The sequence below is a fragment of the Dendrobium catenatum genome, unplaced genomic scaffold, assembly GCF_001605985.2.
Source record: "Dendrobium catenatum unplaced genomic scaffold, ASM160598v2 fragScaff_scaffold_133, whole genome shotgun sequence".
Lineage (NCBI taxonomy): Eukaryota > Viridiplantae > Streptophyta > Magnoliopsida > Asparagales > Orchidaceae > Dendrobium > Dendrobium catenatum.
The window spans coordinates 6518037-6544241 of record NW_021318595.1 but is presented as its reverse complement, the minus strand read 5'-3'; the positions used below and the strand labels follow the sequence as shown (position 1 = coordinate 6544241).

General features: G+C 35.6%; 2 protein-coding genes across 2 annotated transcripts; one reads left to right on the top strand and one right to left on the bottom strand.

The window, feature by feature from the left end:
- The first annotated feature begins 509 nt into the window (after positions 1–509).
- Positions 510–9446, top strand: LOC110114911 (beta-glucuronosyltransferase GlcAT14A-like). The gene is made up of 4 exons (XM_020847955.2): positions 510–1250; positions 8434–8509; positions 8622–8737; positions 8824–9446. The coding sequence occupies exons 1-4, from the start codon at positions 752–754 to the stop codon at positions 9339–9341; spliced, it is 1209 nt and encodes a 402-aa protein (XP_020703614.1). The 5' UTR covers positions 510–751; the 3' UTR covers positions 9342–9446.
- Positions 9447–12545: 3099 nt separating this feature from the next.
- LOC110114919 lies at positions 12546–25102 on the bottom strand. The gene is made up of 6 exons (XM_020847963.2): positions 24643–25102; positions 16607–16685; positions 15892–16076; positions 15167–15740; positions 13146–13403; positions 12546–12817 (listed from the first exon to the last, which is right to left on the bottom strand). The coding sequence occupies exons 1-6, from the start codon at positions 25061–25063 to the stop codon at positions 12658–12660; spliced, it is 1677 nt and encodes a 558-aa protein (XP_020703622.1). The 5' UTR covers positions 25064–25102; the 3' UTR covers positions 12546–12657.
- Between the last annotated feature and the right edge of the window lie 1103 nt (positions 25103–26205).

Here is a 26205-nt window from a genome sequence, read left to right as displayed (position 1 = left end):
AAATTAGATATTAATTATTTTCTTTGTTGAAATGCTTAATCAATATAAAATAATTAGGGAAATTGCAAACTATTTGAGATGTTGGTTTGTTTAATTAAAAATGAAAAATCTGTTTAGAAAATAAAAATATTTTATTTTGAGTGTGAAGTTTTTTTTTTTTCTTATAAATGTTGAATTATTTTGTAGCAATAAAAATTCATGCTATTTTCCTATTGTATCCAAATAAATAATTAAAATTAAAAACCAAACCCTAAATTAAAATTAAAAATCCGTAATTTTAAAATATATATATAATTATATGTCAAACAATCAAATTATCTTGAACAGAATTTGAAATAAATAATGGCTTAGAAAGTATTATTTTTGTACGTATCTTTATCTATCGATTTTATTGACAGTGTATTAACTATTAAATATTGTTTATTTGGATTGGGTGATAGCATAACATCCTAAACTTGTGATAAAATTAACCCAGCTGCGAAACTGTTCAATTTTTTAAACAGAGACTGCAGCCTGCACGGGAAGCGAAGGTGGTGGGGAGAGAGAGAGAGAGAGAGAGACGAGTGGAATTCGCAGACAATAGATCTCAAAATCCGATCGTCTCCAACCATTGAACCTACTACACGAAAAAGCCATGGCGACGAGATCCAGGAGAGCCCTAACTTTTATAGGCCAAGCCTCAAACTCCGCACGCCGCGATCCTTACTGATTCTGAACTTCTTTAGCCCTAATACCTGCATTCGCTTGCGGCATGGCGGCAGAGAAGTGGCTTTTCCCCATTATTTCCGTCTCATTCGTTACTGTTCTACTCTTTCTTTCCGCCATCTCCGGCTTCACCGCCTCGTCCGCCTTTTTTTCCCGCCTGCCAGACCCTGCCTATGTCCTCCAAGGGCGGCGCCACCCGCCATCGTTCGCCTACTACATATCTGGCGCCCGGGGAGATGGCCGCCGAATGCTCCGGCTACTACTCGCCGTCTACCACCCGAGGAATCGATACCTTCTCCACCTCTCGCATGATGCGCCTGAATCAGAGCGTGCCGCGCTGGCATCGGCGACTAAGCTGGCGGTGCCGGCGATTAGGGCGTTCGGGAACGTCGACGTAGTGGGGAAAGCGGGCGCGATGACGTACATGGGGCCTTCCGGGCTTGCGGCGACACTGAATGCCGCTGCAGTTCTTCTGCGGTTGGATAAAGGGTGGGATTGGTTCGTGACACTTACTGCTGAAGATTATCCGCTCGTCACGCAGGATGGTAAGTGATTAATTGTTTGAAGGAAAGAAAAAAAGGTTTTTCTGATTGATTTGGTGGAATGGTTGAAGCGTGTCAATGATTGCAATGGTTGTCTAAACTTTGGATTAGTGAAAATTGTCTATTAAATTCATAGCAGCTTAATATGTTGAGAATCAATTGAAATGAAAAAAGAAAATAATTGAATCAGGAGCTCATGGTGCAAAATACAGCAGGAGTGTTAGGCACATGCACAAAATAGGTTTACATTTTGATCAAATCATAAAATATTTGTATTAAAAATTATAAGATAATTGCTTTTCATGGTATGTCATTCACAGGGGGTCAATTGGGTGTTTTCGAAATTTTCAAATTTCTACAAACAGTGGTCAACTCACGAGTGAGTAGAAAAAGATCATAGCGTGAGCGAAGATGTCACAAATAAAATGAAGTATGAAATTAATGAAAGAAAAAACAAAGGTTTTTACATGGTTCAATCCAATTGTCTATGTATACATATATGTACACAGGTAAGCATCTTTGCTTTAGATTCTTCCACCATACCCTTCCCTTGCTTCTACAACTAGTGGAAAAATATTGCACGACCTACCCTCTCAGTTAGGGCAAGTAGACATCACCTTCTTATAACGAAGCTCTCTCTCCAAGAAGGTAACAAAATAGAAGAACAAAGTACTATAGAAATATAAAAACAGAAAACTAAACTCCTTGCATATATTTTCTCCTCTTCGAGTGCATTGCATGAGTTGATCATTTTTTAGCTTTTGATCAAAGTTTATAATAAAACTTCTGTTACATCATATCCAAATTCCGAAGTAAAAGTAGAACTAAGAAATGTTCAGCGCTTCAATTCCATCATCTCAAGCTTCAAGAACACTCTTGATTTGTATACCTGGATTTATTTTAAAAGTGTGTAGCTTTTGAGTACATTAGATTAGGTTTTAATATGTGCACTTTAATTGGCATTTATAGACTGGATCAAGGAACTAAGCATGTTTTCGTTCCCTACCCCCATCATTCCTTGGATCCTCAAATACCTAGTTAAACCATTGAGCCATTACCTTGAAATTAATTGTTGCCTTTCAAAATTGTAGGTGTCATGCAATCCCTTTATGTGCCCTAGGAGGTATGATCTCTTTCCAAGATCAAAACTCCTAGACTTCACAAGATCCTGTCTTGTGTGCCTTCATATGGTTTCGTCAACTTTATATTTTGCACAACAAGGAAATGTTAATTTTATGATATTCTATATAAGTGTATGGTAACACTAAGAGTAAATAAATATTTTAAAATATATTTATAAAGCCAGATTTAATTTTGTTCATTTTATGGTGTTCATCATTCTCAAAGTTTTTTATCCAAGTTTTGTAATAAAACTTGTATTACATCATATTCAAATTCAAACTAAACTTAGAAATAGGGCATTTAACAACACTCTTATTTTTCTCACTAGATGCTTTAATCAATTTACATGTCCCAAATGAGCTATATATTTTTTCAAAACATTAGCAACCTCTATGCATATATTTATTATTATTAAAATGGGCTCATGAACCAGGCTGTCTCATGGAATTCAAGAAACTCCCCATTTTTTTTGATACCACACATATGTTGGTGAAATGATAAGAAGTATTCACAAAAAACTCCCCTGAATGATTACATATATGTAAAGAAAAGTTAAAATAATTTTTGTTGGGAACAAAATTATCAAAGCTATAGCATCTCAAAATATCCTACTCCTCCTTTTAGCATCTTCAATTTAAAAATATCCTACTCCTCCTTTTAGCATCTTCAATTTAAAATATCCTACTCCCTCTGAAAAAGAGATCCAAATATTATTAAAAAAATAGGAGATACTTTGTCATCATTAATATCATTAGCAAGAGATTGATATGGACTAGTCAATGGCTCCCCATGCTTCCTTCTATTGATTCTTTCAAGAAAACAAAGTTCTCTATCCTAATTTGACTGAAGTTGCTAAAATATGTTATTGATTGTCACTAAGTTTTTGAAACATGACAGTAATGCCATAATATCGTACTAGCTAAGGTGATGACATCTGTTGTTGTAGTTGGCTAGGATGCTAAGATTTCTTCCCTTTCTTAGCTTTCTTAGGTGGTAGAGCATCTTCCTCCTTTTTTTCTTCTTTCTTTATCATTCACTTCCTAAACATTTGGGGCCACTTGACGAGCATGTAATCATAAAATTTGAAAATCATGCTTAGAGATGTTGTCAACAGGCATAGAATGCATAAGCAAATCATGCTTAGTAATTAGTGTGTTCAATGATGTGGCTAAAAGATGGCATTGAATAGTTAAGTAAATTTTGGATTTTTTAGGGCGAGAAAGATTCCTAAGAATGACAATGATGGCATTTACAATTAAATATAGCATGCAACATACATTAGTAAGTGTAAGTGAGATAACAGTAGTGATGTGAAAAGAGTTGATGCCTTTATGCATAATAGTATGTTGTGAGACATTATGATCCGTAGCTAGCCTCTTGACATTATGATGCAAGTCCCCATTAAGAGGTTAGAATGATTCGAATTTTAGGAATTTTTATGGAGATTCTTTAATTATCTATGGACCAATTAAATGTACCTCAAGCATTGTTTGTGTGCCCGTTGGTGCTTCCCACTCTCTGATTTTTGCCTGTTTTCTTATGCTTTCAGAAAGTCTGCTCCCTGAATTTGACTCTTTCTCCATAGGACAGCAACAGCAACTGGTTTTTCTTCTTCAGAATTGCTGTAAAGAGCAGTTTGGAGATAGTTTCTCCTTCCTGCAGGGTCCAGGTAGTGCCTGGGAAGCTTCTGAGAGCAGCAGCAGCAACCATTGGCATGATCTATACTCTGGAGGTGTCTGGACATCGGCTGGCCTGGCAGCAGCAGGGGTTGACGGCGATAGAAGCAATGCTGAGAAGCTGCTGGATGGATTGAGAAAAAAAAAAAAAAGAGGGGGCGGATGTGCTGTTGGAGTGGTGACTAAATTATAGAAAGGATTTTATGAAGTTGACTGAATTATATTATAGGAATTTGCAGTTTTTATAGGAAATTATAGTAGTTAAATAATTCAAGTTATATTTATCTCATCCTAAACTAAACCCTTAGGAGTGGTGACTAAAATATAGAAAGGATTTTAGGGGAGTTGAATGAATTATATTATAAGAAATTGTAGTTTTATAGGAAATATTAGTAGTTAAATAATTCAAGCTATATTTTTCTCTTCCTGAACTACCCCAAAAAAAAAAAGCCCACAATTTAAGGAAACACTATCTTGAACTTAAAATTAAAAAAAAAAAATGAATTTATATTAAGCAGTTTTGAAATTTAAAATTCATCCTTATTTTTAGTTGTTTGGTCATTTAAGCTCAGTCGGTCATGCTTACCCTGCTGTCCTCATCACAATCCAATGGTTTAGAAAGGCTATGTAATAGAAATATATAAATGATTTTATGAGATTTGACTTATATTATAGGAATTTGCGGTTTTTATAGCGAAACTTGCACTAGTAAAATAAATTGGAAGATATACTTATCTCTCCCCCCCCTCCCCCCCCCCCCCAAAAAAAAAAAAAAAAAAGAAACTCTATCTTGAACTTACAAGTTAAATAAAAAACAATTTTTATATTAAACAAATTTGAATTTAAAATTCATCCTTAATTTTAGATGGTTGGCCATTTAAGCTCGGTCGGAAATGCTTAACATACTATCCTTATCAACATCCAATGATTTAGATTTTCTACCTTCTAATCGTGACCCCTAGTTGTCTGATTGACAATTTAATTGTCTGTGGACTTCTGGCAATGCCCACTTCAATCTTAAGGGCGTGTTTTGAGAATCACAATTGCAATATGACTTCTTGTAAACATAAGATCTATTGTACTGTTGCTCATTATATTATCATATTGAAGAATAAGAATTATGATCTTATGTGCAATCATTAGAGTTTTATTCTATACTTCTGCATCATCTAATAGCATCATACAATATTTCAACCATTCATTATAGGACATAACTTCTCTGATACTAATTGGCCTGATATATGATGTATTATATAGCATATATTTCACACATGTACGAACCATATTTGAAATAATGTTGTAAACTTACATGTCTATGAGCTTGATGAAACATGACAATAAATTCATAGCATTGATTTCAACTGTGGGTATGAAGAATTTTTTAGGTCCACCCAAGTGCTTTTATGTTTAAGATGTATCTTAGAGGGCATAATTAATGCATTTTGTACAAAAAATTTATAAAACTTACGACTAGGATTAAGGTTTTTGGCTGTTTTTCTTTTCACTCCTGTTTTTGCAGAATTTGGCCGTGTTCTGTAATGGGTAATAGTAAGGAATGAATATCTGGTTGGGTTTAGATACAATTACCTTCAAGAAATTTGACTTTGATATCAGTAAAAAAATATTTGATTTGATGGATTAACTCATGTGGATAAACTCATCATTGACCATCCTCTTCTCTCTAAATTTCCTTGGAATTACTTTATTCTCCCTTGGATTTGCCATTAGATGAGACAGAATAAAGTTTTTGTTGAAATAATATAGGTAGGATATAATATAGACTAAGATAAGAAACTGTGAGGAAGCTTTTGGATTCATGCCAAAAGAGATTGAGTAAACTGATAATGCTCTTTTCTTTGCTTTTGTGCCATTGTGAGGAGAGGGGCTGTGAAAAGTCACAGGAATCAAAATTCCCATGAGAAAAAAAATCTTCACGAGAGAGAGAGAGAGAGAGAGAGAGGGATATAAATCCTAAAAATTCTATCATCTAATTCAAAATAAAAATAGACCAATTAAATACAATAAAAACTGAAATAAAATCCTAAAACTAGTTTTAAAATACTTGAAAATTCTGGATTATTTTTTGTCTTGCATAATCTGTTCTTTAACAATCACCTTTTACATTTTAAAGTTTGGTATGTCATTTTGGTCAATGCCAAAGTACATATAGGTTCTCATATATTAACAGAAGACAAGAAATCAGTTAAAAATAAAAAATGGACAGATAAATGCGGTTGGGTTTACATAATCTTTTTTTCATTATAAAATCTGTGATATTGTATAACTTTGGCTCTTGCCAAATAGTTCTGCAACAAGTTACTAAACATTATGAAGGTTTTTCGTTATGAACAAAGATGCCAAGACTAAGCATTTCATAGGATTTGAAATATTTATACAAAAACAGCACATTCGTGGCCTTAAACTGCTACTCAAAAGTTTTCTTCTAATCAACTAAAATTTCTTTTAAATGCTTATGCCGGAGTTAGTTTAATGGACACAACAAGGCTTCTTTCAGTCAATTAAGAGGAGACACGATATTTTTAGTGGTTTTACTAGAATATTTTTGCAGTCTGGCTAAATGTTGAGGGTTGCCTTTCAAATAATTTTATCAGTGATACTGGATTATTGTTTTTATGAGACTCTTTATGAATGCCAATGACCTTTGAGTTAGAGATTTTCTTCTATTTTTTTGTTTATGCACTTCAATTAATTTATAAGCAAAGATTATTACCTTATTTCTAGAACCTGGCATTATGCTTATTATTTTTTTATATTGTTTTTTTTTTTTCTTCGATTAATCTTGAATGAGTTTTCAGGAGCCTATAATTGCCCTAATTAGGTTGGAGGAACTTGCATAATCTTAGCCGAGCTACTTGGCGCCAGTCTTTTTATAGTAAGCTTACTAATAGTCGTGTTTCTTATAAGTACGGTGACATATTTAACAACAGAGCTACTGCACAGGCTGGTGTGATGTTCAAATTTTAACTATAGTTGTTTTATTTGACTGTCAAGAAATGGAAGAAGGCTTCCATATTCCAGCATTCCTCAGTAAATTATTAAATAATTTTATTTCTAGGTTGAACTGTCTCCCTTATAATAAGTAGGTCTTCAATGCAATTTATAAATAGTTAGTATTGCTACGATGCTTTAAAATATGCTAACAACCCCTTGGTAACCCATTCTTCCCAACAGTGACATTCTGGTGGTATTTACACAACAATCGGTGCTATACTTGCATAAGCAACTTTTTATGGCTGGCTATGAGATCGTACAGCTGAATGTTTGAGGTGCCACTTGAACTGGTTTGGATGATCATGCTTGAAGACTTACTGATTTATGAAGAAGAATACTCTGATTCAAGATGGTGGACAACATGGTGAGAATAAGTGATTTTGACGGCTGTTAGGATTGCATTTAGGCGGCTGTTTTTGCTTGGAGGTAGATGTCCCAGAGGAAGAGGAAGGAAACAATGGGGAGCCGGGATCTTGGATGTGTCTACAGTAAGTAGTGAACCTTCATCCGAAAGGAAATGAGGATCAAGGCTGTGATGTTGATCTTGTGATCGATAGTAGGGCAGGAGTAAGAGAAGTTATGATTGGGAGTAGAATATCAAGAGAGGACTTAATGGGAGGGAGGGACAGAGAGCGTGGGTGGGGGGAGCCCAGTTAGGAGCAAGATAAAAAGGGATAATCGTCAGATTTTAATTAATTTTTCAATGATTATTTATTAGTCATAAAATCTATTTATAGAAATTAGCTACAAGATACAAATTGAACTCAATTCTAATCCAAATTTGGATATATCTTAATTTAGAATAAAGATAACCCTAATATTCAAGCAAAAGAAATTAGCTACAAGATAACCCTAAATACAGAAAGCCTCAAAAACTTGAAAGGGATTCTTTACCGAGGAATGCTATGGAATTTCAAATGTCACCTTTTTATGGAGCGTTCAGAAATATGAAATGAAGATGATGATGCCGCCCAGATTGTTATGTATCTTGTTCTCATCAGTATTATCACTGGACAGTCAATCTCGTCACAGCTGTTTGGGATTTCCTTTTATTTTGTGCAGGACTAGCATTTGTCTATCAGCTCAAAATATTTATTGGAACGTGATGCTTTGCTTCCTCTGCCTTTGTTTAGCTGTTAGCATTATCTGTGCATTATCTGCCACATATTTGCATAACATTGTCTTCTAGCTTTTTAACTAGGATTGATGGTGAGGATATATATATTTTAACAAATGTGAAAATATTTACATAGTCTAATCCGTTTGAAAAAAAAGGAGGATATATACACATTTTTTTTATATTTAATGAATTTCATCTAACCTAGTTTCAAAAAAAAGAATTTCATCTGAGTAAACAGCTTCTTTTTTCTTTCCAGATCTGATCCATGTCTTCTCCTCCATGCCACGAGATCTTAACTTCATTGATCACACAAGTGACCTCGGTTGGAAAGAGTATGTAAACATTTCATTTTTTATCTGATGCTTTCAATTTGGTATATTAGTCTTCTCAAGAAAATTTCGCCCTTAGTTTCGATGTGAACCTAATGCAATTGAATTCATGCAGGTCTCAGAGGGTGCAACCAATAATAGTTGATGCAGGCATCTACTTATCAAAAAGATCTCAATACTTCCAGGCTTCCGAGAAGCGCAAGACCCCAGATTCTTTCAAATTCTTCACAGGCAAGCCTTGGACGCTCGTAGTTCCTGTATTAATCTAGTCTGTTGTTATTTCTTGGTTTCATCCTACGATGTCTTGGATCTTACAGGTTCCCCATGGGTTATTCTTAGCCGATCCTTCTTAGAGTACTGTATTTTAGGTTGGGACAATCTTCCTAGAATGCTCCTTTTGTACTTCACAAATGTAATATTGTCCCAAGAAGCCTATTTTCAGTCGGTTGTCTGCAACTCCGTGGAGTTCCACAATAAGACAGTGAACAATGACCTTAGGTATATGGAATGGGATAATCCTCCTCAGATGGAGCCTCTGTTTCTAAACCATTCCCATTTTGAAAAAATGTGTGCCAGTGGAGTGCCATTTTCAAGGAAGTTTCGGGGAGATGATGCGGTGCTTGATAGTATCGACGAACAAATTCTCCATCGAAAATACCATTGGGTAACTCCAGGTGCCTGGTGCTCTGGAAAGAGGAGTTGGTTTTCTGATCCTTGCTCACAATGGAAGAATGTAAATTCGGTCAGGCCCGGACCACATGCAGAGAAATTTGAGGTTTTGATGAAGCGGCTGCTGGAAGAATGGAAGTCTGGATCAAACTCATGTAGGTTATAATAGAGATAATATACAAGACATACTGCTTAAGCAAGCAGCTGTTTCTGCTTCTAGCGATGTCACCTTAGTTTTTTTTTTTTAATTTTATTTTTTATTTATTTAAGTAATATTTTTCATTTTCCTTGAATTGATCATAGAGGGAGGTGACACTAGTACTAAGGTTTCATTTGGGATGGTTTTCTTATTACTTCTTAAAGTAGTTTTATAGTACAAAAGTTTTAATTTTTTTACTAAAAAGTACTTAATAGTACAAAAGTTTTAATTTTTTTACTAAAAAGTTGCTTTAAGAAGCACGAACAAAGCTATTCCAAACGAAGCCAAATATTTGATTCTTTGCCATATGCTGAGGCTGTTTTGGCAGCAGATTGTTATTATCTCTCGAATTTCTTTTTGGGTTCTATGACATCCAATCATGGATGAAATGGGGGTTGGTTTATGTATATGTGTACATTAACATGAAGACATGTTCTATATGTATATCATGGATGAAATGAGGGTGCCTCTAAGGAGTGGATGTAGGTCAAAGTTTGATCGAACCACTATAAATTCGGGGTGTTCTTTTCTAATTATCGCTTCCGTATTTATTTAATTTCTGCACTTTGTTTGTGGTAATTTTGGTTGGAATTTTATCTTTAATTTTATAGTTTTCCAATTCACCTCTCTCTTGGTTAGTTTGGGCCAGTTCTATAGGGCTTAACATCCCTAACGAACTTTCAAGTGGTGTGGGGTCGGGTGGGTGCAAGTGTCGGGGTAGAACTCAGCTCGCATGTGAGAACAGGAGGTAGAGAATTGCAACAGATTGATGAGGGCTCCGAAACAAACGAGGTTCTCAACTGAACTGCGTAAGAGAGCATAACCTTCCTTCATCTATTTTCATGTTCATTTAAACGACTCAGAGAGCAGTTCAACTATAACGTGAAGAGAACGTGTCCAAGATCATGGTTTGGTTCTTTATCGACGTTTTTTTTTTTTTTCTAATTCGAACACCCCCTTCCCAAACGAGAAATTATTAGCACACTAGTATAAAATCGCGCTCGGTATTGTTCGGTACCACTCGGTACCACTGGGTACCGCTTGGTACCCTGTGTCTGTGCGGATGGTTCTCACCCCGTCCGCACTCCGCACCTAATAAAATTTCTTAATGTAAGCCACCTGTTAAAATTTTTTACCCTTGCTACAGTGCTTTTAATTTTTAAACAATAATCCAATTTCTTAATTTAGGGAAAAATATAATTTAGATTAAATTCTCTAACTCTCAAATACTTCACATTTATATATATCAAAATGCTCCATTTGACGAGTAAAACTCAATAATGACAATTTGTTAAATTTCGTATAAGTTGAGATTGTGTATTTTAAATTGAGTCAAATGTGACATACATGATCAAAGTTGGGTTTCACAAATTGTAATTGTAGCTTTTGTGGTGTGTGGATTTCCTATGGTTGGGAAGATGATATCAATGGCTGTCGAGTAACTTTGATAATAGAGAGTGTCCGCTGATGAACGACTGCTATTGGGACAAGTGACATCTATGGCTCAAATTTATCTAGACCAGTCTCTTTGGAAGATTAGTTGGACATGCGATTTCTAGAAATGATTCTATTTAGGCGAGTTCAACTATGGTGGCCTTGCAAGGAGAGTGACTAAATTTCTGAGAGATGTTGTCGAACAACTTGTTGGTCAACTTTTTTTCTTCTTGGAAATTGCTCCTCTTGAGAAATGTGAACATTCGTTCCAAGTTCCCTTAAAGACCTGCTAGATTCATGTGAAGATTCAATATTGATTTGATCACAATTATGTATATTAGATTAAACATCAAACACTTTCTAGCTTATGCCTAAATAACCCCACTTTCAACCATTTTAAGAATTTTGTTGAAATTATGTTCCTTTCCCAAGCAGAAAGAGACAGCTCTATAACTCCAAAAGAAACTCTGCCTTCCAATTTCCTTCCTCATTCAAATACCAACAGTCAGCTTCTTTCTATTTAGAAACCCTTCTGGACAATTCAAGTTTTCTTAATCATTTTAAAATTCGATCAGTGTACCATGTCCATTACAGTAAGCATAATTTTACTATAAAATTATGTGCCACCAAAACCCTTGATAAGGATAACATATATGATGCCTAAATAAGTGCCAACTAAAATTATAGTCGCAAGGAACTCTAAAAACTTCACTCCGCCATTACTCTTGCTCTTTGGCTCTCCCTCTCCCACTTACAGGAAACTTATTTGGATATCCTATTTTTTTGATGATATTCATTTATCCCTAGAAATCCTGAAAGATAATTTGTCCCTTAAAAACCTGTACAAGCAAAGCCAGCCCTTGCTTGCTTTGCCCAATCAATCCAAGTGGAACCTGACTAATTTAATTATAATAATCATAGGTTTATCTTTGCTATAATTAAGGCAATATGGTCATAATTGACCCCACCCATGACCAAATTTGACCCTAGCTGCTCCAAGTGATCATGTTTTACTTATGCATTCCTAATTGATCTTAACAGTCCTTAATAACTAAAGCATAACCCTAGTCATTTCACATTAACGTCAATTGATTAAGCTTTGCCTGAAGTTCACCTAAGACGATCATTGGGACTGTTGTTTATGCCGGCGTTGGTTCCTAAAATAAACTCTAGGGTTAATGCTTGAGATGCACTAAAGATTTCTACACATTCGCCTGAAAAATAATTCTAGAACTTTTGCTTCAAAATGCATTCAAGACAATTACGAATTACATGATCTACAGTAAGATATTAGTGGAACACCACTAACAACATTAGATTCAATATTCATGAACAAAAATATTTATTTTTTAACAATAACTCATTAAATTTTGATAAAATGCTCATTCAAAAGTCATTAACTTGTTTATTTGATAACTTCTTATTATCTTTTTGGCTCGGGTTCTTCTATTTTTTAATTTTAAAAACTCTGTATATTATTAGAAGTATAAATATGATGAAAATATCAATCATTAATTTATATAAATATTTGAATTCTAACAAATAATATTAATAAATGTTAGTGAATTCGATCAACCTCAACTAAAAGTTACGAATCCATTTAAGTCTACTAATAAACATTATTAGTTGGCTTCCTTTGCTTAGCATAATTAGTCCTTCTAGTAAGCATCTACATCTTTATATATATATATATATATATATATATATATATATAACAAATGCTTGACCAAGGAGTTCTTTGTCAAAAAAATAATGACAGATGAAGTGCATCGAATCATTTAAAATGGTAACAAATAAATTCTGCCAGCCCTACGATTTACATAACATGTAGGCAGACGATAATTTTTTCTTACCTTCCTAGGAATGACAGAGACATTCCTTGCAATGAAGAGCATGAATGCGGCAGTTTAGCAATTGATGATTTTAATGATCTTGTAAGTCCTTCTATTTCACGATTCATCATGTACACTTCTTCAGTACCATTCCGGACTGACCTATCCTTAGCAACTCTGTAAACAAAAATAAATGTGTAAAACAAATAGGCACACCAACAGTAAATAATCTACAAATAGGTACATGAAGCCATTCATATGAATGAGAAAAGAAGTTGTGGCCTAAATGATAATGCTTCAGAGCGATTTCACTTGGACGTTGAGTTTAATGTTGCTGTAATTTTTGGCTACATAGACGCAGAAATAGGAAAATTTAATACTATGATGTCTTGCTTCCTTTTATAGCCTCGAATCAATGTATCCGATAACTTAGGTAGAAGATGCATTATGATAAAGTTCAATATTAAATTGAATTTAGATTATAAGAGAGGAACGTCAAACTTACACTGAATTGGCGTCTGTGGAAGCACTACAATCTGAAAAAAGAACCTTAACCACAGGTTGCATGTGTATCGCAGGAAGTCCTCTTGTTGCAGCATTTTCGTAGCAATGGCCAGAGCAACACCAGGCTCTTGAATTTAAGAGGACAATTTGTAGCATGGGGAACCTTGTCCTCAGATCACATACCATTGTACGGAATGATAGTTCTTCTTGCGCTCCCTCAATTAGCAGATTTGTAAAGATACTTTCCAGTGTATAAGTCCTACTCAAAAACAAAAACTCTAGTCTCATCAGACCTAATACTCCACCCAATAGGAACGATGCATCATGTTTTAAAAGAGATGTTAATTCAAGCACTTAACAGTACAAATAAGTATTGATCCAGTTAAATTTTATGTAAAGGTGCGCTTTGTGGTGAACCACATTTCAATTTTAATGAAATGGATCCATCAGCCATCGACAACAAACAAAACATGCCGGTTTGCGTGTGCAGAATACTGGCATTTTACAACCAGTACCATCAATGTGATAGAACAACAATAAAAGCAGTGAGACCATAAGAAAGAAAGTAGACTAACCCTACAAAGTAAAGGATGTACAAATAACAAAAATTCAATTAAATTGATTGAAATCTGAGATTCTGAGCAAATAAATTTATAGAAAAATAGAAATAAATTTGGTTAGAACATACAAAGATATAAAATACTAAAATAGATTGACCTTTTTTCTTTGGAGGACTTTAAAGGTATGAGCCATACCACTAGGCCACGTGCCCAGTGATATTCATAAATTAATATTGCATTTGACCGACATCTCTAGTTATTTGAATCAACTGCAATGATGCGGATGATGAAGACTTCTTTAACTCAAATTGCTAGTAGTTTTGTGTCTAGAGTAGGAAGAGAAAATTATATATGTTATTATCAAGGCCTTCAGCACCCAAGAACCAAAGACATCTATATCATGTGATAGCAGAAGCCCTTCAATTTTCAGACCAAATAGACTTGAGTCATGGAGCATGGGTATTCTCATAAAACACGAAGCATAGTTAAGATATAATAAATTCACACCAATACAAAAATATATCAATTTTTGAGAAAAAAGGCTACAAAATTAGAATGAGTTGCCACATAACAAGTATAAGAATAATCTTTTCTTCTCAATAAGGTTTATCAGTTATCACATTTGATAGAGTAGTCTCTACATCAATGTTTAAAATTGCGTATTCGGGTATTAAGACGTTTTTCATTTGTGAGGCGAGGCGTAAGCCTCAAGGCGTTTTGAGGCGTAAGCCTCAAAATCAAAAGATTGCATAAACATAAAATGATAAAATTTTTCATTTTTTATATGCTAATGAGTGAATAAAATAAAACATAAAAAAGCATAAGATATGAAGTGAAATCAAAATATCCCAATAATAAGACAACATGAAATATAGTTCAACTCAAAATTCTATCTTTCCCAAATCCCAGTATTCTTTTCATTAACATATAATTTCAATTTCCAAAAATAAATAGCAATGACATATCACATAAGAACTCATATGTCATCAGCACTGTCATCACTAAGGGGTTCTTCATTTGAATCATCATTATGATGAACTGCTCTCTCCCCTTCCTCCTCTCCTATAGAGTTCAATGTCGGGCATTTACTTCAAGATTTATGCAAGTTTTAATATATATAGCGTGAGGCGAGGCGGGCCTCAAGGCGGGCCTCAACCAAGTTGAGGCGCAAGCCTCATAAAAAAACTCGAGGCGTAAGCATCGAGGCGTTTTTTACTGGAATTGCGCAAAGGCGGGCCTCAAGGAGAGCCTCATATTGCGCAATTTTAAACCATGTCTACATGAGAAAGCCACGAGGACTAATTATAACACCTTTAACTGAATAATGTTGTAATAACATGGGAAATAAAATCAAAGGTCATTATTAGATAGAGGAAGACATTCAAAGGCACTGTTATAAAAAGTTGCATATAAGTTTAGTGAATAAATGAAAGTAGTTCGTTTCAGTTGTATCCAGACTTACTTGAATGCATCATCAGGAGCACCAGTAGAAACAGAAGTGGATATGTAACACTTAAATAATCGGACTCCACCAACTACTGGCGCAGTTGTACCCTGTACACATGAATATGAACCAAGGGGAGATGAACAATTTCTGCAAGAAAATTCTACGCATTCTACATCATTTGAAAGATTGGCAGAGGTAACCATAAAACCACTTCCATAAACTTTTAAAGATTGTTGGGCATTGCATGCCGCTATTGAAGCTTCATATTCAGTTCCACCAGCATGTTGTACTTTCTCAGCGATGCAACAATGGAAGTCACATTTTGAAGTCCTTTCAACTATAGACTCTGACAGTGATTTCTCATTATTTAGTGAGAAATTATTAAGATTAGCCTTCAGACAATCCATGTTGATATCATTTTGTGTTCCAACCAAACCAAGCTGATTACTATTAGAAGATGAATCCACTTCATGTGCACTAGTGTCTGACCATGCTCGTGATGAAACCAAATCACAACGCATAGAACTAGTATCATTAGATTCAGAAGATTTCATTCCAAAATCTGAAACTGTTCTTTCCAAAACGGCACCTATGCAAATTGGTGTTATAAAGTAATCAGTTAATCATCCCATTACCAGCATTCTGGTAATGGTTTTCATTAGCAAAGTTCATCAATTAACATAAAATCATATATCCTATTAGAAGATACATGAATTTCCATCAAAGGATTAAATGAATACCTTCAAGATCATGCTCGCAGACAGCAACTGAAGCTCTATCTAACAGACACGTTCCCTCTTTACAATCAAAAGTATCCAAGTATTTAGACACCAACTTTTCACTTACACTTCCAAATGAACAACATCCCCCAAACCAATTATCAGCTATCTCTTGCCAATTCATTGATGGTATTTCTACAAATTTTCTTCAAAGATAAAGATTGCATGGTTAAAAAGAGAGTAAGCATTCAGCTATCTAAATACAAACAACTTCCAAAATGGGCTGAGAGCATCTAAATGTCACAAATTCAACAAATAAAGAATGCTAAACACACTGCAAAAGAGAAAAGGATTAAAATGATCTCTTTACTATTTATGAAAGACCAAAATAGTCTCCAACTATATTAAAGGACCATTTTGCCCCCTCAGCTCTTTAAAGAAAAACCAAACTAGTATCACATAGGACTGTTTTGGTTCTTAATAAAGAGTCAAGGAACTGAGGAACCATTTTGCATTGCAAAACAAGAACCAAGTTTGATGGGTAGCCGATTAGAAAAAAAAAATTGAATACTGATAATTAGAGATTCATGGTTAAACGTTTTCAATATGATATAAATTCCTTGGCTAAATAATTACGTTACTGGATTACAAGAGAATTTCGTGGTAATTGAATGATTTTCCCTGATAATTAATTTCCTAATTGCAGGCTTTCTTCATTACACAATACTATTATTACCTGAGAGGTTGCCTAGTTAACTTGGCTGAGCAGGACTTGCAGAAAATATTCACCCCTTCGGAAGAAAATTTCTCTATATCTGAATCACTAAAATAAAATTAGAGGTAGAGAAGAAAAGCAAATAATTTGAAAAGCCAACGCTGAATGCAGACAAGTCAACTGGTGAACTCATTTGTCATTTGTGGACATAAAGCATCACGAATCAGATTACAGCTGAACACTTCAGTTTGGATTTTGAACAATTTTTAAGTAGTGAGCTCACCTAACAGTATCAAACTTTCTGAGTGAATGCTGTCATTGATCTATTGCCAAAGCAATCAAAACATTAGAATTATCAAAACATCACTATCGGATCTTGCATGCTACCAGTAGAGGGGTTAATCTTATAAAACTGTTTTTCCTTTCTACGTTTTGCAGCAAATTCCTGTCTTTCGTGTTCAGATACTTCTAATATGTATCACCAATTACACTAATTTGATTTTAATATGAAAAAGCTACAGTAGTTCACAAGCACCTAAACTAAGGTATCTAAGTATTGCACATTACTTACAAAAATATTTTGAACAGCAAAAATAGAGCTAATTGATGGAAGCATGATAAAAACTTACTATTTGATTGATGATCTAGGATGGATTTATGAAAGAATTTCAACAAAGAAACACTTCAAGAATATAGACTTGAATGAATACTTTTTGTTAGAATCCAGCCGTTCCTCGCAAAGGATCCGACAGTCATAAAGAGCAATCCGTGGGAAGCTCTCATGAATCAAGTTGAAACACCATCCATGGATGGGCAGCCGATTTTTGGAAGAGTTATATTTCATTATTATGTAGTTATTTGCTTCCTTATTAGATATCTTGTATATATCTATATATAGGGAAGAATTTATGCAATAAAGTAAGACTTTTCTTCTCAAATTCCTAGTTTTAACATGGTATCAGAGCCAACGGCCTTCATTGTCGTGGAAGAAAGATCGCCGAAGGAGAAAAAAGAAGATGAAGAAGTAAATCAGAAGCCGCTTGCGGGAAGAGGTCTTACCGGAGCCTAGCGGAAGACGAACCCGAAGCCTCGACGCAAGAGGGGCCGCTCGACTCTCAGCCACACTAGTTGTATCTCTCGGTCGAGCTCAGGTAGAAGCCACTCGGGAGAATACGGTCTCTCAGACGTCGAAAGACAAGAAGAAACTGCTTGAAGACGGGGCTCGGACGCTCCTTCTCCAGTCTCGCTCGGATACGCCGGACGAACGAAGTTGTGCCGAAGATGAACCCTTGCGGAAGACCGTACCCTAGCCGTGACTCGATCCGTGCCTTGCCTTGCCGACGCCGACTCTAGACGCTGCCATAAGGGGAGCGATTGACGCGTGCGGAAAAAGCCCACACCGTGCTGCTCGATTCGAGCCTTTAAAATTCAGTTCGGTTTACTAAAACCGGAGAAAAAAATGAAAAAAAAAATATATCCTTTTATCTCGACCTTTATTGTCGAACAAGAAAATTCTAGGAAGCCTTCATTGCTATCCAATGTCAGAAATTAACTCCGCTCAGAGCATTGACCAAAATGAGGAGTCGCTAGCGCACCAAGGACGAGGTGATCTCCAAAACATGCAACCTTCCTATCGTCTAAATGGGAAGAACTACCTAAAGTTGTCTCAATTTGTGAAGACCTATTTAAAGGGGAAAGGAAAAATACACCATCTTATTGGAGGATGACTAAAACAAGGAGATCCTACTTTTGGGGCATGGGATGAAGCAGACTCCATAATTATGTCATGGTTGTGAAATTCCATGACTCCAAAAATTAGCGATACATTTATGTTCCTTTCCGCTGCAAAGGATATATGGGATGATGCTAGACAGACCTTCTCCAAAGCTCGAGATGCGGCTCAAATCTTTGAAATTAAAGTCAAAGTTGGAAGCACAAAGCAATGGAGTAAGACCGTGACGGAGTATGCCACCATTCTACAAAATCAGTGGTAAGAACTTGATCACTATAGAAGCATAGAAACCAGATTTCCAGAAGATGCCGCAATCCTAAAGAACTTTATTGAAAAAGATAGAGTTTATGATTTTCTTGCATGACTAAATGCAAAATTTGACCAAGTTAGAGTTAAGATCATTGGCAAAGAGGAGACGCCATCACTCAATGAAACCATTTCTCTCATCCACGCGGAAGAAAGCCGACGAGGAGTGATGTTAGAACCAAAGGTCGTTAAAAGTTCAGCAATGGTGATGAGCAAAGAATCGTGGAAGGAGAAAGGTAAAGATTTCTCAAAATTCAAAGACAAAGACTCACTTTGGTGCAGTTATTGCAAGAAATTAAGACACACAAAGGAAAATTGCTGGAAGATACATGGAAAACCCCCCAATAAGGAGTGGAATCAAAGAGCTGAAACAAGTCAGCCCAACCCAGAAGCACAATCCAGTCTTGGAGAATTTAATAAAGAAGATATTGATAAATTGAGACGACTCCTGATATCTCTTGAAAAATCAAATGCATCCTCTTCACTTGCAATCACAGGACCAGAAATTGGGGAAGATGATTGGACGTGCTAAGGAGATAGCTGGACCACCTGGAAGAACTGTACAAAGTTCCCACTATCAGCCTTTATTGTTGATATAACCAAATCAGCCTTTATTGTTGATACAAGCAAATCAGCCTTTATTGCTGACATGATCAAATCAGCCTTTATTGCTACTATATCACAATACATCCTTCATCGCTGGAAACCTGGGGAATACAAATTCTCACCACCGACCTTCATTGTCGGAACTTTGAGGTTAGGTTCCCTTCAACCGCATTCATTGCTGTCTTTCTCTTGTGGTTGCTATCCTATCTATAACCAATGCAGCCTTCATTATTGCCCTGCTTGATATAGCTTTCATCGCTATCATTTGCCGCTGTCACAATATCTAAAGCTAATTTACCCCAAAGTTTTGACCAAAATAGAGGACTCTATGGTGCACCAAGGAACTTGATAACTCTACTTTGTGTGATTAATTACTAAGCTGGGAATGACATATTTGTATTACTAGCTTGAGGAGGAGTGTTAGAATATAGCCGTTCCTCGTGCAAAGGATCCGACGGTCACAAAGAGCAATCCGTGGGAAGCTCTCATGAATCAAGTTGAAACACCTTCCATAGATGGGCAGCCGATTTTTGGAAGAGTTATATTTCATTATTATGTAGTTATTTGTTTCCTTATTAAATATCTTGTATAGATCTATATATAGGGAAGAATTTATGCAATAAAGTAAGACTTTTCTTCTCAAATTCCTAGTTTTAACACTTAAATATCACACGAGTTGACAAATGGTTGATTAGAATCTTACTTTGCTGATTTTAAATGCTTAAGCCTTTCAAGATGGAAGTTTCAATAATTAACATATTTAAACCAATGCTATATGATCTTTTCCACAAATGCAAATATAAGATTCCTTGATACTTTTTTTTAAAGAGTTTTAGGGGCCATTTTTAAGATTCCTTGATACATAGAATACGAACATCAACTTCACCATGTTCAACTATAGAATATATATCTATACTACAACCTTATCTTATACCGTGCATGCATGATATGCATGTATCCAAATTTGGTTTTAAATAGAGTTTGGGCTACGCTATTGAGCTTGGCAATCAGTCTTATAAGGATTCTTTTGACAAATAGAGATGAGTAGGTGATTTACTAGTACCGTTTATCTAGGGATTATTATGATTTATCTCCTTCTGACACTCAATTGTTCTTTTTTTCATCATCATTATTTTAGAAATTAGAAAAAATGACAAATTTAAAAAAATGATCCCATATATAGGCATTAGTAACTCATTCTTTTTTTATTTAGAAAAAAAAATTGTTTAATTGAAGAAATCATATCATATATGGTAATTGCTGCATTGACTTGTGGCATGAATCTTGGGTTTGTGAACTTGGTATTGTCGAACTCTCTCCATGATATACCATTTTAAAAAGTGTAACTTGGATGTAATTAAGTCAATGAATTAATTGTATAATTATATTATAGAATAATAAAAAATATTTTAATATCCATTCAACCCATGAACTAAATTGTAACAAAACATGAACCAAGCTAAAAAAAATAAAATAAAATCGAATAGTGGAAAAACAAAACCTGCTAGATGAACTAGCAATATAAGAACCAAAACCAAATGGCTGAGTAATGTCTTCAATTTTTCAGTTTTATCTAACCAAATGAGTGCCTTGGCGGTTTCCATTTAAAAGTTTTCATAAATAATGCAATAAGAAATGTTCTGCTTAACATGTCAGTCAACTTTTGCTAAGATTATGGAATATAAGTTGAATGTCTACAACTCGTAAATTCCTAGTTGTCAAGCCATTCAAGATATTTAGAAAGTTATTCACTTACCACAACTACTGGTAATAAACTGTATAGTTAAAAAAAAGAAATATCTCAAACCTAAGAAAAGTGATAGAATATTAAATCAATAACTGATGTAGTCAATTAAAAGCATGATCTTGGAACATGTAAATTTATTTCAGATTATGCATGCAAAAGTGGTGAACTTATTGCATTCAATTAGAAAAATACACTTCTAGAAGCCAGAATTACAATCATGACTACTTAAGTATATAACCGCAGTTAATTATCTGTTAAACAATTTTAGTAGCCATTCTTAAAAATCTCTCTTAATATCAAATAACGTCACAATATTAGTAAAAAGACCTCAAATTCAACATAGCTATTTCGAGATAGATCCTTTGAGAGTTCTTAATCAACAATTCTTCTCAATGATTCGCATTTAGATTCTAACTTGGACACCAATTATTTTTAATTGTTATAGTTGATTGTAAGATCATCCACAGTAACAAATGATGCAATGTAACGTACCTTCACATAATCAACTACAAGCACGGCAATGAAAGGTATGCAAACAGCGAAGCATAAGGAAACCATGAATGATGAAAGATCGCTTGTCTTGGACATCAACACAGCAGCTAAACAGTTTTTTATAAATGTCGATTTTACGAAATTTTTTATACTACTCCCTCTGTGAATACACAAAAAAAAATATTATCCAGAGTTTCCAATTTTATCCGATAAACATCTGCATATGCAATAAAATTATTAATTGTCTCTTCTATTTCCAACCTCTTTAATTAAACAAATGCCTCACGCAGTCTATCATAGAACAGATCATTTCCTCAAGGCAAAAAGGTTTCAATAAGTTTATATAGTCAATAAAGTAGACCCAAAATATTTTAAAAATCATAACTTCTGTTGAATACAAATGTTTCAAAGGACAAGAACCTGCAAACTTAGAGTGTTTAGGGTTTAGAAAGCAGAGTATTCAGAGAATCTAAGAAAAAAACTAAGGAGATTATAAAAATGCTTTAAGAGATCAATAATGTTCCCAAAACAATCCAAGATGAGCCTCTTCACCTTTTATTTATAGGGCTATCTTAGAAATACAGGGAAACTGGGAAAGCTACATAAAACAAAGGTAAATAAGCACATTATTTATGGACCATATATGACATATATCATGGCTTGAAAGGCGCCCATGGAGCTCTTTGTCTTCAGCTCAGTACTCGATCTCAAGGCAAATCTTTTGGGTGAGCTAGTGAGTTGGTATGGTAAGTCTTCTAGCATGTCGGTAGGTCTATATGTACAATTCCCTGCCGTTAAATTCAAAGAGCGAATTCCTTCGAATCTAATAATGACGAGGTGAGAATTGGAAAAGTCCAAAGGATCAACCCTTGAGCGCCTAAAACACCCCCATAGGGACATGTAGGAGTATATATTAGTTTCTCAATTCACTTGTCCCTTTGAAGGGTGAGTTGAGAAAAAGAAAAGAGAACTAATGAAAAGCTTTTTTTATGACTACCAAACAACAACAATATGTCATGATTATTCGACAAGTTATACACTAGATGACGACCACCTAACACAACCCTCCACTTTTCTCATCCAGAGCTTTGGACCTGGCAATGATAGCGCTTATTATAACTATCAAAGAGTAAAAAGAAAAATAAGTACAAGTGATTGCCCTGTCGTTACTGTAGTCTCGAGAGTCGTATAGATCCATCATCATGATTATCATGTGATGGTACTCACTTCTCCCTTCTATGAGCACCAGCTTGAGAAATGAGAGTTCTCTACCCTTTATGAATTTTGAACTTGTTTCAAAAAGTGGAGATGAACCCCATCAAGTTAGCGATGTCCACTTTTATGCGAGTGAGGAGGGCAACCATTTGCAAGTTCAAGGAGCATGAAGAAGCAGAAAATGCTCGAAGTCCACACTGAGTAAAGTGGGGATCATTGAGGTGAGTCTTGTCATGGTTCTGAGGCAATCAGAGTTGGTTTTTCCTACCCCCATGAAGGTGCTAAAAGTGAAGTGTGGCGTGGCTTCGCCGACTTTTGCACCTGCAATTGAAACGGCGACCATGAAGGAAGCGGCTACTAAAGTACCAGCTCCTAAAGATCCGAGGAGGGTGGTGCTCTCCTCAAGCTCTGATGATGTTCCATTGATCGCTAGGTTGGCTAAGTGATCTTTTGTTGCGCGCCCAACAGAGACAATTATCGTTAAGGAGATGGCATCCACTATGGTTGTTGCAGCGCCATTGATGGTTGAGCCCACTACTGTCGTGGGGGAAGGTAAGAAAAGGAACCACTTATGGTGCAATTTTAAACTATGACTAGCATCAATCCACACTTACTAGACCTTTTAGGATGTTGGATCCAAATATGTATGTATATGACACCCGACCTTAATAGCAAGTAACACAAGAGCAATAACCTAATAACGTAGAGTGATTGTGAAAAAAAAAAAGGTAAATGATTCAGAAAATCTAGGAAAAGACTAAAAAAATTCAAAATTACTCTAATAGATCAATAATGTTCTAAATAGATCCAAAATGTGTCTCTTTCGGCCTTTAATTATAGGAATCCAAGGGCTACAGAGAAAACTACATCAAAAATTTTATTAAAAAAAAATACATCATTAATTATAGCGCATTGTGGACAATGCTTGACACATATCATGGCCTGATAAGCACCTATATGGCTCTTCTTCCTCGACTCAATCCTCGATCTCAAGGCAAGTAAGTAAGGTGAGTCTTCTAAGCAAATTGGTGAGTTGGCATGTTACATCCTCCGGGCATGCCAATGAATTTATATGCACAATTATCAATCCATTAAATATGAAGGGCAATTTCCTTCAGATCATGAAGGATCGGATCATTGACCTCATGAGATACTCCTTCCCTGTGGTTGTGTTGAAATGTTGATAGTGACTTGTCAATTTGAGAGAGGGACAATACCTTTAGGGGGGATGTCTCACATTGAAGAGAAAAGCTTTTAAGAGTTTGAATGGGTATGTACAAGTTTGTTACAGATCCTACTGGTGACCACTCTTTGACTTGTCTGACCCTGATGAGTCACACATCCCTTGGCTAGCGAGTGCCAGTAGAAGAGAAGGTGATCATTTTTTGTCGAGCTCTTATTGCTAGGACTTGCTAAGTTCAGGTTCTTTAGTCTGAACTTGTTAGATGCCTATGAAAGCACCATATGTACATGTAAAAGAATACAACTTCTAATTTCATAGCCTCTCATCCTAACAAAGGTGTTACAACATGTAAGAAAAAAATTGTACTCACAAAAACTCAAATGACAATCATGCTAAACAAGCTTTGAATCTGCGTGGTTGTTAGCCTTGCTTTTCAAACTACAACCACGGTAGCATTTGAACAACACTTGTTTATTGTGTTTCAAAATTTTGTTTTTATAACAGTTTTATGTAACCAAGCTCATCATTGTGTGCTCTAGCGATGCAATTGAGGTCAATGATTTCTTTAACCGAAATTTTATAATGCTATTGTCTTTACCTTAAAGAGAACACATATTCAATTAAAACAATATATTTTACAATAACAGTTTTATAATCAACTTTATAGACGGCTGCAGCCGCCCCAAACAAATCAGTAAAAACTGCAACTGTATTATCAGCTGAATAAGATCGCAGGCAAAGCAAATAAGCAGCAAAATCAAAAGAAGCCACCTCACCAGAACCAAGAGAAAGAGGTAGGCACCTATCTGGGTCCATCCCAGGAGAGCCCCATATCTCTGACTCCACGGGATGATCCACTGGAAGAAGGAGAACAAGCTTTACCTCGATGTGGTCCGCCATCGCCTTGACGTCGACGGAGCATTCCGGATTAATGAGAACTCTAGGAACCGGAATCCAAATGAATGATCTCCCGTTGCTTACGGCTCCTTCGTCGCCGATATGCCAAGAGACAAGGAGGAGGGAGCGATCGAGTCTGAGCGAGGCCTCGACAAAGCGGCACAGGGCTGAGATATCGCCGACATCCGGGCTGAAGAGATAGAGGCGGAGTATGGGGATGTGAGCTAGGCTTTCCCAAGTGAATCGCCAAGGCCTGCTAGATTTGGGTATTTCAAGCTCATCATCCTTCTCGCATCGCATTCTCTAGAACTCGAAGTTCTCTCCCGCCCAGGGCAGAGAGTATACTGGAAAGCTAGGTTTAAGATTAAATATTAATAATTTATTCAACAATATTTAAAAATTAAATATTATAATGGACAAAACATTATGCTTGAAAACTGCGGAAGCTCTACTTAAAAGGAACATTTCTGTTCTTCTACTTATAGTCTTTGTCATGTGAATCATGAAAATGTTACGCATTTATTTTTTGAGTGTTCTTATTCATATGATATCCTTCTCAATCTCATGCCCAAATCAAAACACCTCCTCCTAAGGCCTAATATATTGCAGCTTCTTGAATGGATTGAGGTCGATAATAGCAACAATCAGTCGGTCAAAAAGTTATTTTCTCTTCTCGCTTGCTGGTGCATATACTATATCTGAAAAGAGAAGAATAATAGAAGATTTGGGAGAAATTACAACTGCAGCATTACCACTTCTCATATTATTAAAAAAGCTGTCTTTGAGAAAGTTATGAAGTGGCAAAATCCATCCAAATACTTGAATCTGCTTTAGTTGGCGTGTTTGCAGGAGTATATCTATTTTTGTTTTTGGTTAGCTGCTTCCCAGCTACGTTTCCCGCTCTGTCCCTTAGAATACAGATTGACTGCTATGCTCCTCTCGATATTTGTCGGATTTGCCTGCTTTTTACTACGCCTTGGACGATGATGAGGCTCCAAGCAGGCTCCCCTTCTGGACGGCCTTTGGGCAACCAAGGGTCGGAGTTTCACGATGATTATTATCTTATTTCCCTGAGTCCAGGCTTATTGAAGTATTGGAGCTTTTTCGTATTCATTTTTCTTCTTTTGCTGCTCGGCTTCGTCTTTTTTTTAGCTAATTTTTGTGCTCTGGTTGAGCAATCCCCCCCCTTAATTTTGTACTGGGACATTTTGATCACACATGTATTTTTGAGTTAATTCAATATACGGGCTAAGCCCAAATTTTCCCAAAAAAAAAAATAATAATAATAAGATGTACATGCATTATGTGTGAAGATAAAATCAATTTCAAAGTTTAAGGAAAAATTTTCAACTAAAAACAGATCTTTTTAAGAACATAAGGATAAAAAGAAGGGAGCAATAGATGCTAATTAATTCAAAAGTACTCAAATTTATTATATATTG

Coding starts and splice junctions, on each gene's coding strand:
- LOC110114911 (XM_020847955.2), top strand. CDS start 752: ATGGCGGCAGAGAAGTGGCTTTTCCCCATTATTTCCGTCTCATTCGTT. Junction 1,251..8,433: donor TCCGCTCGTCACGCAGGATG/GTAAGTGATTAA, acceptor TTTTCTTTCCAG/ATCTGATCCATGTCTTCTCC. Junction 8,510..8,621: donor AGTGACCTCGGTTGGAAAGA/GTATGTAAACAT, acceptor GAATTCATGCAG/GTCTCAGAGGGTGCAACCAA.
- LOC110114919 (XM_020847963.2), bottom strand. CDS start 25,063: ATGCGATGCGAGAAGGATGATGAGCTTGAAATACCCAAATCTAGCAGG. Junction 16,077..16,606: donor TTAACTAGGCAACCTCTCAG/GTAATAATAGTA, acceptor TTATCTTTGAAG/AAAATTTGTAGAAATACCAT. Junction 13,404..15,166: donor GCTCCTGATGATGCATTCAA/GTAAGTCTGGAT, acceptor GTTTTTGAGTAG/GACTTATACACTGGAAAGTA.